This window comes from Hipposideros armiger, unplaced genomic scaffold, assembly GCF_001890085.2.
Source record: "Hipposideros armiger isolate ML-2016 unplaced genomic scaffold, ASM189008v1 scaffold_79, whole genome shotgun sequence".
Taxonomy (NCBI): Eukaryota; Metazoa; Chordata; class Mammalia; order Chiroptera; family Hipposideridae; genus Hipposideros; species Hipposideros armiger.
The window spans coordinates 1,976,567-1,993,195 of NW_017731429.1; the positions used below are offsets into that span (position 1 = coordinate 1,976,567).

Here is a 16,629-nt window from a genome sequence, read left to right on the forward strand (position 1 = left end):
AATTGCTCATTTCTTGAATCCTTTTCTGGTCAATGACTTTAAAAACCTACCAGGTCACACATTGGAAGTTGAGGTCTGAGATATCCTAAAAACAGAATTATCATTCATAGTTTTAGAATTGAAATATGTCAAAGAAATGAAATTTAAAAAAAAATCGAGAGCTTAAAAATGAACAAAAGGCAAGTCCAAACTGCATGTGCTCCATAAATGTTACAAGACATGTTGAACACGTGTACCTTCTCACCAGATTTTAGGCCCATCTGTAGCCCACATTGACATTTTAACATAAATATCACAAAAGTCATGAAACACACTTTTTAAGTGGCTAGGAGAAAATGAAATTTAACAAAGAACATCAAAGATCTGAAGTTAATTGCACACTTGCACCAGAACCTCAAGTGAGGCCAGAGCCCACCAGCCCTCTGACTCAGTGTCTGAGGGCTTTAAGGTAAAAATTCCTCGCTGGCCTCAGTCAGTCAGACAGAGGGAAATCCAGCATAGTTCATTTTCATTCCTCTTAGGAGGGAAATGTTGCAAGGCCTAGCATATTTTTATAGCTGAGACCGTACAAAAAGATGGCCCTGACCCAAGAAGGCAAGAGGTCAGTGAGTTGAGCACAGGACTTGAAGGAAATGCTGACAAAACCTTTAAGAATCTGTGAAGCTATCTGAATATGCAGTCCCATTCAAACTCCTTCGCTCTGCTGGAAATCTGAAAACATTCTGTGTCAAGAATCTTTTAACAGCATCTTAATGTGTTTTTTTTTGTTGTGTATTTTTTTTAACACTTACTCAGATCATAAGAACAGAATGACCTAAAACATAACCAACCTAAAGAATCATGGTAAAAAAAAAGGCAGACTTTCTGGGAACTTGAGCCTCACAAACTCACAGGAATGGGAAATGGGAATTCTTAATCAAGTTAAAGTCACTAATATTTAGAAAGCCTCCACTGCTGGAGGGCACATTTCCTTTAGTCTAGGGCAAAAGCCAATTTTATTCCAAGAAAAATACAGAGAACTGTTGTGTTGAGATCTAGTAAAACAAGTGAGGATAAAGCAGGCCTTTAACAAACAGTTCTTTATTGCCACAAAAATCCCCAGGGCCTCTCTGTTCCCTGAATCACTCTAGTGTCTGACTATAGGGCTCAAAAAGAAACAAAAACGTTACCACTGACACACAGTGCTGTGGGCCCTCCCTCCCCCAACAATCACAAGAATTTTGGAACTGGGTTTACTACTTGCCCCTACAGTCTGCGTAGATCAGCAGATCCAGGGTATGGCCTCGTGGAGCCCTCATACAAGATGGCGGCTGAGCCCCTCACCCTAGCCACCCCAGGATGGAACCAGTTCCTGGATACAAGTGTGCATGGTCCAGCTGTCATCAGAGACCAGCTGTTGCCTCACAGCATATGCTATTGATAGACAGGACCCAGGCACTCACTATGAACCTTCACATGAACGCACCACAAGACAACCAGAAGTCATGGGCCTTACTCCCTGAGATTAATGTTAAATGTCTGGCATCATTTCAACTGCCCCATATGACATGCCTACTATGTGCAGGTTACATGCACTCTCTCTAATCCTTAAAATAATCCTGCAATATGGGAATTAGGTCCATGTAATATAGATAAGGAAACCAGGCTTGAAAAGGGTTAAGTGAATGCAAGATTCGAGGCAGCTAGCCTGATTCCACAGAAGGTGTTTGCCCATACTCTATATCCTGTTTCCACACCTTGTGAATTTCTTCAAACCTATCTAATTCCAGGGCAAAAATAAGCAATTTCCCAAGCCTGAGGATAAAACTGCTGACACCCAGTCTCTATCCTCCAAAATCTTAAATAACAACATATAAAACTCACGTGCTTGGTTACTCTGAGAACTGAAACCTACATAAAATCCCCCTAAACTCATCATAAATTTCTTTTCCAAACCTATTACAAAAGGCGCTAAAAGCAGAATATTGCAAGCTAGACACAACTGCCCGCCTCACCTAGAATATCTCATCCCATCTACTTTCCTTGCTTCCTTCTCTGGTTTGTGTTGAAGATGGAAAGCAGGTTTCACCAGCCCTGAGAGGCTTCCCTGAGCCATCAGGCTCTCTTACGGGACTATGAGCATCTTGAGGAAAGGGACAATTTTATTTTGCCTTCTTAATGCCTTACACATAGTGCTTGGCTGGAAGGACTGGTTGGATAAACGCTTCGTTGAATCAGTGACACTGATAATAAGTTCACGGTGGTACAACGCTTTATTGAGACTTGCTTTGTACAATAATTGAGCTCACAAAGCTACCACTCTAAGCTGTTTAGAATCGGGGTTAAGAAAACCCTGCATATTTGTTTTAGAGATACTGCTATTCAGCAAATTCTAAACACAAGAAATGATATTAGCAGAAGGAAAGAACATTCTTCCCCTTCCTTTTCCAGAGGATGCCTTTTCAACTCTGACATCTTCTTGGCAGCAAACAAGACTTTTAGTCATTTGATATTTTCTCCTGATTCAAATTCACATGGTGACGGAAAAACTGCCACGACTAACAAATTAATGCTGGAATCTTACCATGTTATGCCTGGCTTGTTTTAACAATCGCATGGTCTGAACTTTCCAAGTGTGAGAGAAAAACAATGTCAATTTCTGCTGACCTACTGAAACCAGTGGGCTGTCACATAGCCTTTATTTGTTGGTTAATGGAAGCTCTGTGATTTGTCCCAGTGGAAAGTCAGTAAGTTTTGTTTTTTCCTGTCTGTAAAAAGTAAAGACAAATCTTATGTATAAAAAGCTTATCTTTCTTTCTTAAAAAGAAAATTAACTTTTCCAAGGACATTTATATTTCTGTTGACCTTCCCGTCGGGAAACACTCTTGCTGTTGTTCACACTTCAAGACATAAGCATGGCATTTCCACACCACCACTTGATGGAATGGATTGGGATATCGATATTTGGGGGTCAATTTTTTCGGAAACTTTTTCAAAGTATAAATCGTATCAGTCAAGTACACAAATCTTAAGTGTCCTGCTTGATGAATGTTTACAAAGTGAACTCATCCATGTTAACACAACTCAGATCAAGATGTCGACCTTGAGAAGGAATACATCTGCCAAGAAGGACTCCTTGGGGTTAACTGGGAACATATTCAAAATTAGAGTCTAGCAGCCATTGCCAACACAGAGCTCTCACACATGCTGCTTTTCAGGGAAAAACGAAAGGCTGAGTTGTCAGTCTTTTGTACTGTGTTCCTACTGTGTGACTCAACCGTTATAAGGGAGCTCCTGGCATCATCTTTTGATCAATAGGACTGAGACTTATCCTGTCCGATTGGAATTGCACATCTACCCTGACCAACCGGAATGGCTCCATAACAACCAATCAGAACTCAAGAAGCAGACCAATCAGGACAGTGGTATTTGGACCAACCAGACTATGCAGATTTGGATTCCTCATTTGCATAAAGATGGACCAATTAGAAACCAGGATGGGAACTTTTTTCTGTAAAAGCCGGCTACCCCTTTGTCTCCTTAGAGCACATGTTTTGTTTTTCACTGGAGGTGGTTTGCAAACTGTTTACCTGAATAAAGTTTCTCCTTTTACAGCACCCTGGATTGGGGATTTCTACTGACATGAGATTGGTGGGGGTTGCCTTTTGTTGACAAAGATTACGAGAAAATTCCTTTATGTACCATCTTAATCATTCTCCACCACAGAGGTAGCCACTGTTCTGACTTCTATTATCAAGATTAATATGCTTGTCCTGTTTTTGAATGTTGTGTAAATGGAATCATACCATATATGCTCTTTTGTGTCTGCCTTTTTTCACTCAATATTATATCTGTAAGATCTATATAGCTACATTTGGCAGTAGTTTATTCTTTTCCATTGCTGTATAGTATTCCATTGTGTGAATAAGGCACAATTTATTTACATATTCTACTGATAGTCATTTGGGGTGTTTCAAGTTTTTGGCTATTATCAGTAAAGCTGCTAAGAAATTCTTACCCATGTCTTCTGGTAAACATAAACACTCATTTCTGTTCCATATTAGGTCAAGAGTGGAAATGCTAACACACACACACACACAATCAGCTTTAATAAATAGTGCTAAACACATTGAAAAGTGTTTGTGCCAATTTATACTCCCACCAGCAATTATATGCGAGTTCAGGTAGCTCTGTATCCATGTCAGTGTTTACTATTTTCAACTTTTTAATTTTAGCCGTTCTATTGGGTATATACTGATATTTAGTAGTTTTAATTTGGTTTCCCCTGATGAGTAATAATGTTTGTTGATCTCCTTTGTGTACTTACTAGTCATTTGTATATACTCTTTTGTGACGTGCCTATTCAAGCCTTTTGCCCATTTTTTCCAAAATAGATGGTCTTTTTTCCTACTGACTTGTAAAAGTTCTTTATGTATTCTGAATATGATTTTTTTTGTTAGGTTCATGTATAGGAAATATAGCCTCCCAATATGCAGCTTGCCTTCTCTCTTAATGGTGTCTTTCAATGAAAAGAGATCTTAATTTTAATAAAATTCAATTTATCAATCTTTATATTGTTAGTGGTTTTTATGTCTTTTGTTTTTTTTTTCAGGGAGGTGGCCGACATAGGGAGCAGCAGGCTTGAGGGGCTGTGTGAAATACTGTCAAATTCACATTCACTCATGTGCCAAATGTAATTTTTAATTTCAAGGGTATGTTTTGAGAATCTATTGCATGTGCAAAGGGGGACATAAAGATAGTCTTATACCTCCTACTGTAAGCCTTATTATTTCACCTTCCATATTTAGGTCTCTGATCCACTCTGAATTGATTTTGGTATATGATATGATATAATGTCAATGTTCATTTTTCTCTCAGGCAGATATATTACTGCCTCAGCATCATTTTTTATTAAAAAGACCATTTCTCCATTCCCCCCCCCCCAAATTATAGTAGCATCTTTTTCAGAAATCAAGTGACTGAATTTGTTTGGATGTTTTTCTGGATTCTATTCTGTTGAATTGGACTTTTTATTCCTGGGCCAATATAGCACCATCTTAATAACTGAAATGTTACATTAAATCCTGCAATTTGGTAATGTTAAGTCTTCCAGTTTTGCTGTTTTTCTTCACGATTTTCTTGGCTATCATAAGTGTTTTGCCTAGGTTATAAATTTCCATAATAATGTTAGAAATAACTTAATTTCTACAAAAGAAAAACTGCTGGAAATTTGATTGGAATTGCACTGATCAATTTGGGAAGGGCTGCTATCTTAACTATTTTGAATCTTTCAATGCATGATGATGGTGTATCTGTTTATTCTGTTTATTTAAATTAAGTCTTCTTTAATTTCCCTCAATGTTTTGAAGTCTTCAGCATAGAAGCCTTGCTAATATTTCATTTGATGCATTCTTTGATTTCGTGTTTTTGATGCTATTATAAATTTTATTTTAATTTCCCCCAATTGTTGCTAGCATAAAGAAATACAAAGGATATTTATTGACCTTGTTCCCTTTGACTTTGCTAAGTTTATTTATAAATTCTAGTTGATTGTAGATTACTTTAGATTATCTATATATAGAACCTTGGCATCTATAAGTAAGTTTACATTTCTAATTTCTATTTCTTTTTTTAAAGATTTTTATTGGGGAATTAGGGAGGGGACCAGTGTTGGGGAATTGAGGAAGGGGGAGAATTGTGTTTTTCCAGGACCCATCAGCTCCAAGTCAAGTTGTTGTCCTTCAATCTTAGTTGTGGAGGGTGCAAGTTCAGCTCTTAGTCACTGCTTTCAATCTAGTTGTGGGGTGCAGGGGACGGTGGGGAGAGATGCATAGTCCACCATCCCATGCGGGAGTCAAACCGGCAACCTTGTTGCACGTTGAGTCATCTAGCAACCCGTTGGCAGCTCATGGCTGCTGAGCTCAACATGCTGTGTTCAATCTTAGTTGAGCGGGGGGGGGTGTGGGGGAGGGCACAGCCCACCATCCCATATACGGGTGACGAACTGGCAACCTTACTGCTAAGAGCCCGCGCTCTCACCAGCTCAGTGGCAGCTCAGCTCAGGTGCAGCTCACTGGCCCATGTGGGAATCTAACCAGTGACCCTGTTGCTCAGAGCTTGCACTCTTAACCAACTGAGCCACTCGGCCGGCCCTTTAATTTCTACTGTTTTCTTTTTCTTGTCTTTATTGAACTGACTAGAACTTCTAGTTCTGTTCAATATTGTTGAATAGAAATGTGATGGTGAACATCACCTTGTTCTTGACCTCAATGGAAAAATGTTTAACATTTCACTATTAAGTGCAATGTTAGCTATAGGTTTTTAAAAGATATTCCTTATTTGCTAAGAGCTTTATCATACATACTACTGCGTAGTCGAAAAAGTCATGATGCATTTTTGCAATGAAAAATATAGAAAAAATATGTCATGACTTTTCTGACAACCCAATATTATGAATTTTTATCACACTTTTGAGTTTTATCAAATGCTGCATCTATGGACATGACGATATGAGTTGCCTCCTATGTTGTGTTCATTATACACTTGATTTTTTTATTTTGACATAATCATAGAGTCATATGAAGTTGTATAACAAAATAGATCACATGTACTCTTTCCCAGTTTCCCCTTAATACTAGCATATTTGAAAATGATGGCAGAATATCACAACCAGGATATTTACATTGATATATAATCCACTGATCTTGTTCATATTTCCACTTTGATTTTTGAACATTAAACCAAACTTACATTCTTTATTCAGGATTATACACACACATACACGCACACACACACACTCACATACAGTCACACACACTCACACTGAATTTAATAAGCTAATATTTTGTGGAGGATTTTGCATATATATTTTTTTTTCCTTTTTTTTTTTTTTTTCTTTCGCTGAGCCCTCCTGCCACCTGTTGGCAGATCAGCAGCAGCTCAGCTCGGGCCGTGAATTGAACCGGTGACCCTGTTGCTCAGAGCTCGCACTCTTGAGCGAGCTCTTAACCAACTGAGCCACTTGGCTGGCTGCATCTATATTGATGAGAGATACTGGCCTGTAATTTTCTTTTTTTGGAATGACCTGCCAGGTTTTAGTATAAGAATTTTATTGACCTCATTGAATGATTTGTAAGTGTTTTGTTGTTGGTTTTTTTTCCTTTTTTTTCTGTGTTCTCTGAAAGACTTTGTATATGTTTGGTATTATATCTTTTTGAAATACTTGGAAAAATTCACCACTGAGGCAAGCCATCTGGGTTTGAAATTTTCCTTGTGGGAAAAATTTAAAATACAGATTTGATTTTTTAAACAGATCTAGGACCATTCAGAATTTTTATTTCCTTTTGTTTTTCAGAAATGTTTTTCAAGAAATGTTTCCATTTCATCTAAGTTGCTAAGTTGAGAAAATTTTTTTTCTGGTTTCCTCTTATCTTTTTAATGTCTGTAAAAGCTGTAGTGATGTTTCCTTTTCCATTTGTTTTCTCTCTTTTTTGGTTAGTCTTACCTGAGGGTTATCAATTTTAATTAACCTTTCAGGGAACCACCTTTGGCTTTGTTGATTCTCTCTTTAATAGGTCAGCTTTTTATTTAATTGATTTTTGTCCATTATTTCCTTTCTTCTACTTTCTTTAGGTTTATTTTTGCTGTTTTTTCTAGATTTTTGAGATAAAAGCTTAGATTGAATTTTCAACCTTTCTTCTTTTTTAATGCATGAACTTAGTTATAAATTTTTCTTTAAACACCACGTTAGCTGGATCCACAAATTTTGACATGTCATATTTTATTATTATTCAATTCAAAATATTATTTCCTTGTGATTTCTTGTTTCACCCATGGGTTTTTTAGAGGTGTCTTGCTTACTTTCAAATTATTCAGATATTTTTCCTACTCTGGTCAGAGAACTATGTTCCATGCATTTCAATTGTTTGAATATTTGTTGTGATTTGCTTTATGGCCCAGCATACAGTGTATTTTTGTAAATGTTTCATGTGCACTTGAAAAGAATGTGTATCCTCTAGTTCAATTTTTTATATTCTTAATAGTTTTTAAAATCTGAGTAGTCTATAAATTATTGAGAGAGGTGTGGTAAGATCTTCAAGTTTGTGAATTTGTCTATGTCTTTTTTCCTTATTGTGGTAAAATATACATAACATAATGTTTGGCATCATGTTTTATAGTTAGGTAAATTTTGCTTTATATATTTGAGATCATTCTTAGTAGGTACATATACATTTAAGATTGTTATATCATCCTGATGGATTGACCTGTTTATTATTTGGAAATATTTCTCTTCATTTTCTCTTTATTTTTCTTAACAATTCTTACCTTAAAGTCTACTTTGTCTAATAGTTTAGTCACACCACCTTCCTGCTGGCTAATGTTAGCATGGTGTATTTACTTTCAATCTATCTGTGCCCTTATATTTAAAAGGTGTTTCTTGTAGAAAGCTTTATAAGTAGATTATGCTTTTAAATGGAATGCTGATGTCAAATTCAGGCACACTCACAGTTTCCCTGGTTTGTGGTACCCATGAATGGGAAGCGACAGCGGTCTTGGATAGGGACTCAGCCGTTTAGGCTTGATATTGCTGATGGGAGAGGGTTATCCCTATTGGTGGAATATCTTGATACAACAAATTACTACCCTCAAATGTATTTGTTTTTAAAATGTTTTATGTTCATTATAAATTGTGTAAGGTGAAAGAAGCGTGTGCTTGAACTGCGGAATGGCTAGCTACCATTCAGCACCCTCAGAGGGAAAGATGTATGTATAGTCAGTGCTGTGCAAACCTCTACATTTTTCTCAGAAAAATTTCTAATTGAACTATTTCATATTGGAATTATAGATTAATTCAGTGAGTTTTTAAGTGGTAAGGAACCTCAGAGACCATCTTGGGCTCACTGTCATGCTTCTGATTACTTCAATATGGACATGTAAAGTGCTGTTTCATTTTTGTCACTCATGCCATACAGGTAAATGGATAGCTGAGTATTTGAACTTTGATTTTAAATGTAATTATGATCTTTAGAAATAACAACTGGTTAAAAAATGGACCAAAGTGTAAGTAGAATGGGCAACCGATATATTTCAGTTCCCAAAGAAAATTTATAAGGAAGTGTTGTTGTTTTTGCTTCACAGCTTTTAGTCCTAGAGAAAAGACTTCATCATTTTATATGTGATGTGGCTTTCTGGGTTCCTGGCATCATCGTAGAATTTTACTGGAGTTTCCATCTCTTGAAAATGAATGGGCATTTTCTTGCTCTCCACACGCATGAGTTTCACCTCCAGGGGGCCCAGCTTTACATAATCCTGTGGTGAACAGACACAGAAGAGAATAGGAAAGGTTATTCAGCGAGTTACCACCTTTAGTAGATCAGCTTTTCTTTATGATAGTTGGCCTTGATATGACAGACGTCATTGCCCTCCTAATGGCCTAAATGCTGTATAACATGTGAAATATGAGAGCTACCAAAGGTAAAAAGCCACTCAGTAAGCTTATATACCCAGTGGGGCATGATAGACAAGATCTCCCCAAGAGCAGGCAGCAAGGCTGGCAGGCTTGTCTTTAGCGGGGTTCAACAGGGGGCACCAGCTAGAATCGGGGATATATGCTCTACAAGCTCTCTAATTGGTAAAAGAAAGTGTTGGCTACATACATAAACGATCTTCTGTTAGCCAGGACATAACCTCAACAGAGTTGTTTATATTATTCAAGAATAAAGGGAAAGATCTACAAACATCACTTTGATTATAAATATTCTAATATTAAAACAGATTCTTTAGAATTGTGCACTTTTCACAGGACCTTTGGCTACTGTATAGATTACACTTACCACATTCTGCCAAACTATGTTTAAGGTATCAACAACCAGGATTAGGAGTCTAACTTGTGTGAAATCCCACAGTCAACCTCAAACTGGGTTGAAATAGCTCAGGTCCAACTTAACGTGCCTTCCCTTTTGGAAGCCACCTCAAGCCATAACTCTTTCTTTTGAGTTCCTGCAACATTTTAATAAACCATCCCTGAGTGCCCATCATGTGCCAGGCTGTGTACCATGTGCTGGGGTGCAATGATAAGCTCACAGATTGGTCAGGAAGACAGATACAGATAGTTCATCCCTCTTGTACAATAATTAATGATTTTCTTATCTGTCTTCTGTTCGCATGTAAGCTGTTTGAGCGTAGGGCCTGCCATAAAGTCATCTTTGAGGCTTCATTTCTTACTGTTCTCCTTAAATTCCCAAGCATCTAACAAGTACCTGCAATGTTGCGGGATTCTCAATAAATATTTGTTAGAACTTAGGAATATCAAAGAATATAAATGAAGGAAACATTTTATTACTCAGAATTGTATATCACTATTTAAAAACTATGTAATTTTTTAAATTCATAATTATAGAGCTACAATGAATGTAACATAGGAGGAAAGCAAACGGATAGACATCTACCACATATTTCAGAATCTTAATGAACTATATTAGTCTACTCATGCTGTCATAACAAAACACCACAGACTGAGTGGCTTAAACAATAGAAATTTATTTCTCACAGTCCTGGAGGCTGGAAAGTCCAAGATCCGGGTGCCAGCATGTTTGGGTTCTGGTGAGAGCTCTCTTCCTGGCTTGCAAATGGCTGCCTTCTCACTGTGTCCTCACAAGGTAGAGCCTACTCTTTCTTATAAGGCCACAGTCATATCAAATTAGAGCCCCATCTTTATGACTTCATTTAACCTTAATTACCTCCTAAAGACCCTGTCTCTAGATACAGTTACATTGGGTGCTAGGGCTTCAACATATGAATGGAAGAGAGGTGTGAGGTGACAATTCAGTCTGTAACATACACAATGCCATTTTTACCACATCAGAAACTTTCATGGTAAGTAAGAAGGTCTTTTATTCAACCAAATGGCATGCAATTTTGGAATTTTGTAGACAGCTGTCCATTAGCCTGAGGTCATCATAACACACTAGGTGTCATGATTCCAAGATATGCATAGGGGTGTTTGAGTGCTATAGAGACTAGAGCTTCGGTCTTTATGTATTTATTTATTTTTTAGGTGAGACATCCTGCCACCTGTTGGCAGCTCAGTGGCAGCTCAGCCCAGGCCGGGACTTGAGCTGCTGTTGCTCAGACCTCGCACTCTTGAGCGAGATCTTAACCAACTAAGCCACTTGGCCGGCCCTCAGAACTTCAGTCTTTAAATTGTCACTTGATGGTAACAGAACTGAACTGTAGTTAGTTAAAATGATTTTTGTTGATTTATTCCATTTCTTCTGCTTTCTTATATCACTCTTTCTCCTAGAAGACTTTAAGTACTAAAAGAATGTTTAAAGTTATTGGTAGTACAAGGAAGGAAAATGGCAAGGGGTAGATGTGAGAATAATTGGAATGTACCAAAGAGGTTTTAAAATAAAAAAGGCTTGATACTCCAGGTATATGAATGTGGCAATTTGCACTTTCCAAAGATGGCCATGCTAATATATATCCTGTCCCACATGTTTTTCTTACAATGTGATGCTGACCTTATATTTTCAAGATATACGAGCTACATTCCCTCCCCTTGGGTGGGACTTTGTCACAATATCAACAAATAGATGATGATGGAAGGGACGGTGTATGATTTTCAAGGATAAGTCATACAAAACATTGCAGCTGTCATCTTGGTCTCAGGGATTGCTTGCTTTCTCTTGGAGAAGCCAGACACCATAGTAAAGGGACAATAGAAGTGCCTTATAGAGAGGCCCATGTGATGAGGAATTGAGGACCCCAGCTTAGACGGCATCAACTGGCCAGCCATGTGAATGCACCACCTTGGATGTGAATCCTCCTGCCCCTATCAAGCCTTCAGATGAATGCAGTCCCAGCCAATATATGCCTGCAACTGCCTGAGAGTCCCAGTGAGAACTGCTCAATGGAGTCCTTCCCAAATTCTTAACCAACAGAAGCCCTGAAGGAAAATAAGTGATTATTATCATAAGCCACTAAGTCTCGGGGTGACTTGTTATGCAGCATTAGTTAACTTACATGGTATACTAGTAATGGAGGTGTATAAATGAATATAAGTAGCAAACTGGGCAAGAGTAGGAGTGAAAATAGTATCCAAAGAGAGATACGAATGGCGGGCAAATTTTACTAATAATTGCAAATAGAATTTTTCAGTATCCATAGTTTAGGTTAATTTTCTCCATTAATTAATAAAACAGAATTATCTTAGTAGTCGAAGTTGTTTTCTCATGAGTCTTACCTTGAAATCCCGCTCATCTTCATATAGTAAGTACTTCATATCAGAAGCCCTGAACTCTGTACTTGAGCTGTCTTTTGTATCTGTCTTCAGATGCTGGCCAGGTCTGATGCTGTCCTCATGACAAGGATGTAGAGCACTGATCTCAACAGCTGAGCTTCTCGTGTCTCTAGTTTTTACTTCTATAGGATGTGTAGAAGTTGACTCTACTGGGATGAACGAAAATAAATATTTTGTGTATATTTTGGACAGATAAAAATACAATACATACTTTGTCACATTTTTAATTTGAAAGATCTTTGAGCATCTCTTAGGGGAGAAGAATGTGAGAATTAGAAATGTAGAATCTATGTATTAGAGTGAGCCCCATTTTCAGAAACTCTAAGTTTTATTTCCTTCTCTTGGCTAATAAGTTACAGTCATCATATTGGCACCTTCGAATGTGCTGGGGTTTTTATTTGTTGGTTGGCTAAATTGGAAAACAAACCATGCCAGTGTAGAAAACACTCCATCCCTCTCCACCAGTGCCTATTTAAATCTCTGTGAAACATGGTGACTTTGATGTGCAAATCAGACCAGAGAAAGGAGTTGGGTTAGGACAAGCACTGCAGGAAGAAGAGGAATATGGAGGAGCTGGCATGTAGCTATTCCCCAAATAGCTCTTGGATATGAGATGACTTCCATAATGGATGCTCAATAAGTGTTTGTTAAATTAAAAAAACACACACAAAAAACAAAACCCATCACCATTACAATAAAATAGTACCTATATGTGTTTCTGGCAATTCCTCAGGCCTTTCTTCAGGTGGCATTTCCTGTCCAGCAGCTTGGGTAAGATATAGTCGCCTAAAAGAACAAATGAGAAAAGCAGTTTGTCAGTCAAAAAATGCTGTACACCTGCTCAGTAGTGTCGATCTCTCTGCTAGGTGCTGGAGACATATGGGTGAAAATGAGATACATTTTCTACTCAGGAGGAGCATAAGGCCCAGTGGGGTGGCAGACAGGCTTACAGTATTTTAGGGTGCTAGTTTGTATATGATGGGTGATTAACCTAGTGAGAAGTGCTGTGGGGCAGAGAGAAGAAGCACCTGATTTAGCCTTAGGAGGTAAAGGAGGCTTTCCAGGAGGAGATGAAACCTGAGCTGGGTCTTGAAGAAGCAGGGGCTGTTTTCCAGGGGAGAGTTTGGGGTGAAGGAAGGGCATTCCATGATAAGGGAATAGCGCACATAAAGTCCCAGAAATGAGAGTGAGCATGACACCAGTTTGGTCACTGTGGTAGTGATCCAGGTGAGAAATGATAGTGGTGTGAACGGGGTAGTTTTCAAATAAAGAGAAAAAGAAAGACAGCGAGCAGTAGGACTCCAAGATGACATGTAGGTTCTGGTTTTCACTGAGTGGCCTATTTCAGCTACAAGCCCACTGAGTTGTGTCTGCTGTTGCAGCTCTTTGCACGTGTATTTAACTCTGCTCCCCTTTTCAGATTCCCAGAAAATTTTCAATCAGAAAATATAATTTGAAAGGTTCACATGACATTTCCATTAGGTTTGCCTGAAGACAGCATGAAGCAACTGGACCCTTCTAGTTAAGCAAACAACTTCTCATGCTTAGCAGCTCAGCAACCAAAGTGCATGCCCTGGTTTACACGCTGTTGGTTATTTAAAGAACACGAATAAAGTGTTATTCAAAATGTTCAAGGCTCCAGCAAATAATGTAACTGCATACAATATATCTATAAAACCTTCTGAAGACTTAACTTAGTAAGGATTGATGTCATATATAGCTCTGGTCTGCAGGCAGACAGACATGCCTGAGGCCATAGGACTCCCTTCTCTTGGATCATTTTGAATAATTAAGATCTTACTAAATGCCATAACCTTCATAAATCTGGCTTCTCTTTTAATCATTAGCTTATTGTCACTCTTGTACCACCATAGGACAGCAGCACTTGATATTTAATGATATAGAAAATATTTTAAAGAATGTTATATGAAGTTAGTGTTAGATTTGTAGGTAGTAGTCCACTTAGCCTCAGCCCTGAGGCACATCCTGGGCAATCACCTCCGGCTGATATTCACCTCATCTAATGTGTCAGACAAATACTGTGATGTTCTATGTGACTTGTGACGGGAAAAAGTTTAGGGAGCTTGGGATGGGAAATGTAGTAACTCTATTAGCTAGGATACCCCATTCTTCATCCAAACAAGAAAACAGGATGTTTCATATGTCTACTGGGGACAGTTCATTTCTCACCACCCTACTAGTATTATACTGGACTGAATTCTCAATAAAGAGGTGGAAAGGTCAGTTACTATAAAATACGTATATAATATGTATTATATTTCTTTGACTTGAAAGTGGGTACAGTAAAAGCTCCTGAATATATTTAAAGTTATCCTTTCTGGATAAGAAGTGTAACAGATCATTGAGGGCTTACACTTTTCTCTGTTTCTTTATGTAGATCTTTCTAAATTATCCTAAACAGTTGTCTCAAGGAGTTTATAACCTAGCAAGGAAGCAGACATTAAATAAGTAATCACCCGTGTGATAAATGCTGGTTACGAGGGAAAAGTTCAGGGTGCCACAGAAGCATATACCAGGGCATGTAATCCAGTTCTTATAAATGTCCATGCTGTTTCTTTTTCCTTGGACAGATTTACTTTTTTTATTAGTTTCAGGTGTACAAAACAATGCAATAGTTATCCTTCTCACCCCTCACAAAGTGACAACCTCCCTCCCCCCATCCACTGCCCCCCCACTCCTGATATCATACTTATCTATTACAATTCCACTGACTCCATTCCCACTCTCTACCCCACGTCCCGTGACTATATCCTTGGACAGATTTTGGTTTTCTCTCTCCCAACTCTGAAACAAGACTAAGCGCTCATGTTTCTCACCAAAGAAAATCAACCCACAGAGCACTGATGAACAAGGTGGATTTTACTGAAGATTTTTGTGGGGAAGACAGAGGATAGGGTTAAATGGCATATGACACAGCAAACACCTGAATGAAAATCCCCACTGAAAGCGTCTCATCTCCCTTCCTGCCCTTGTCAAGTTCTCTCTGTCCAATGAAAGGATCTCCTGGGTTAGGATTAGCACTTCACTTTCTTGTCAGCACCAAATCAGATACAGCTGACCGAGCTGACCAAAGCAGGAAGCGAGGTTGGCAGTTTACAGGGTGACTTTTCTAAGGTTTGGCTGGGTCAGAAAAGAGGAAAAGAGTACAGTGGAGAGCAGGTAGAGCAGTGGTTAGAAGCCACAGCACCAGCAACAGCTGGCAGAGATTAGATATGGTTACAAAGATGGCGGCAGGAAGGGCAGATGGCAAGGATTAGAGACAGGCAGGAGTGTGGAGCTGGGGACCTGATCATAGAGGGGAGGGTTCACAAAAGAGAGCAGTGTCTACTGGGGGGACAGGGAGGACCCCACCTCCTAGGGGCCCTCAAGGGCATCAGCTTAATAGTCTGGATATACAGAAGTCCATAGATCAACCCATTCATCCAGTTTAACCTCCTACATCATCTCTAGTAGTATTGACCTCTCCCGGGCAGCACACACATGTTGAGGAAGGGAGAAAGTTGGCCCCTTTCTCCATCCTGCTTTCAGACTATGCAGTCATTGTACTGTCTCCCAATTTCTCCAATCTTGTATCCTGACACCTATCGCATAACCCATCAAACAAAAAACCCCAAAGCTTATCTGCACCCACCCTTCTTGGGACACATTAGGAAGTTTGCAAACAACAAATACTTTACTGTATCTCAAATAGCATTTTTCCGTAGCACACAAGCAACAGGAATGACTTGGGTGGGAATTTTTCCCTGGCGCTTCCACCATGTTGAACTTCTCTGCTTTAATTCCTAGACCCAGACATTCCTCTCCCATCTTGCAAATGTGTACCCTACATTTGTGTGATTTATTTCCCCTCTTTCCCTAAACACGCTGCTATTTAGATTGTTTCTGACTGCTTATTTTAATTATGAGTGCCACTTTTGAGTTTTAAATTCTGTCACATTCCCGGGCCCTGATTTTCCATCAGGATTGGTATATAAAGACTTCTTTTTCAGGGAAGAAAAAGAGATAACCTCAAATACAAAGCCATGTACACACATTTGGCTTTTCTTTTACAGGAATAGATGTGACTTGGAATGCCAGGCTATTTCCTCTGCCTAGAAAGTAGTTTGACCCTTTCATTAACCACCAAAGGAGACAATTCATAGTCCAAAGGTAACCAGAAGCCCAGAATGCTTCCAGGAAGACACCACAAAGTTGATAACTACCATCTTTGTGCTAACTTTGTACCTCATACACCTTCCTCTGCACTGTTATGTATTTAATTTCAAGCCCATTTCCCCTGCTGGCCTGAAGTCCTCTGAAGGTCAGCACTTGTGACGTTTGTGTTAAGT

At 38.7% G+C, this 16,629-nt stretch overlaps 1 protein-coding gene across 1 annotated transcript in view; it reads right to left on the reverse strand.

Moving 5' to 3' along the window:
- Window positions 1–9,126: 9,126 nt before the first annotated feature.
- CCDC83 (coiled-coil domain containing 83) overlaps window positions 9,127–16,629 on the reverse strand; it is a 44,568-nt gene continuing 37,065 nt past the window's right edge. Inside the window, exons 8-10 of the mRNA XM_019643477.1 lie at window positions 12,987–13,066; window positions 12,224–12,429; window positions 9,127–9,288 (exon numbers count right to left, since the gene is read on the reverse strand). Coding sequence (XP_019499022.1) covers window positions 9,127–9,288; window positions 12,224–12,429; window positions 12,987–13,066 — 448 coding nt within the window. The remainder of the gene's footprint in view (window positions 9,289–12,223; window positions 12,430–12,986; window positions 13,067–16,629) is intronic.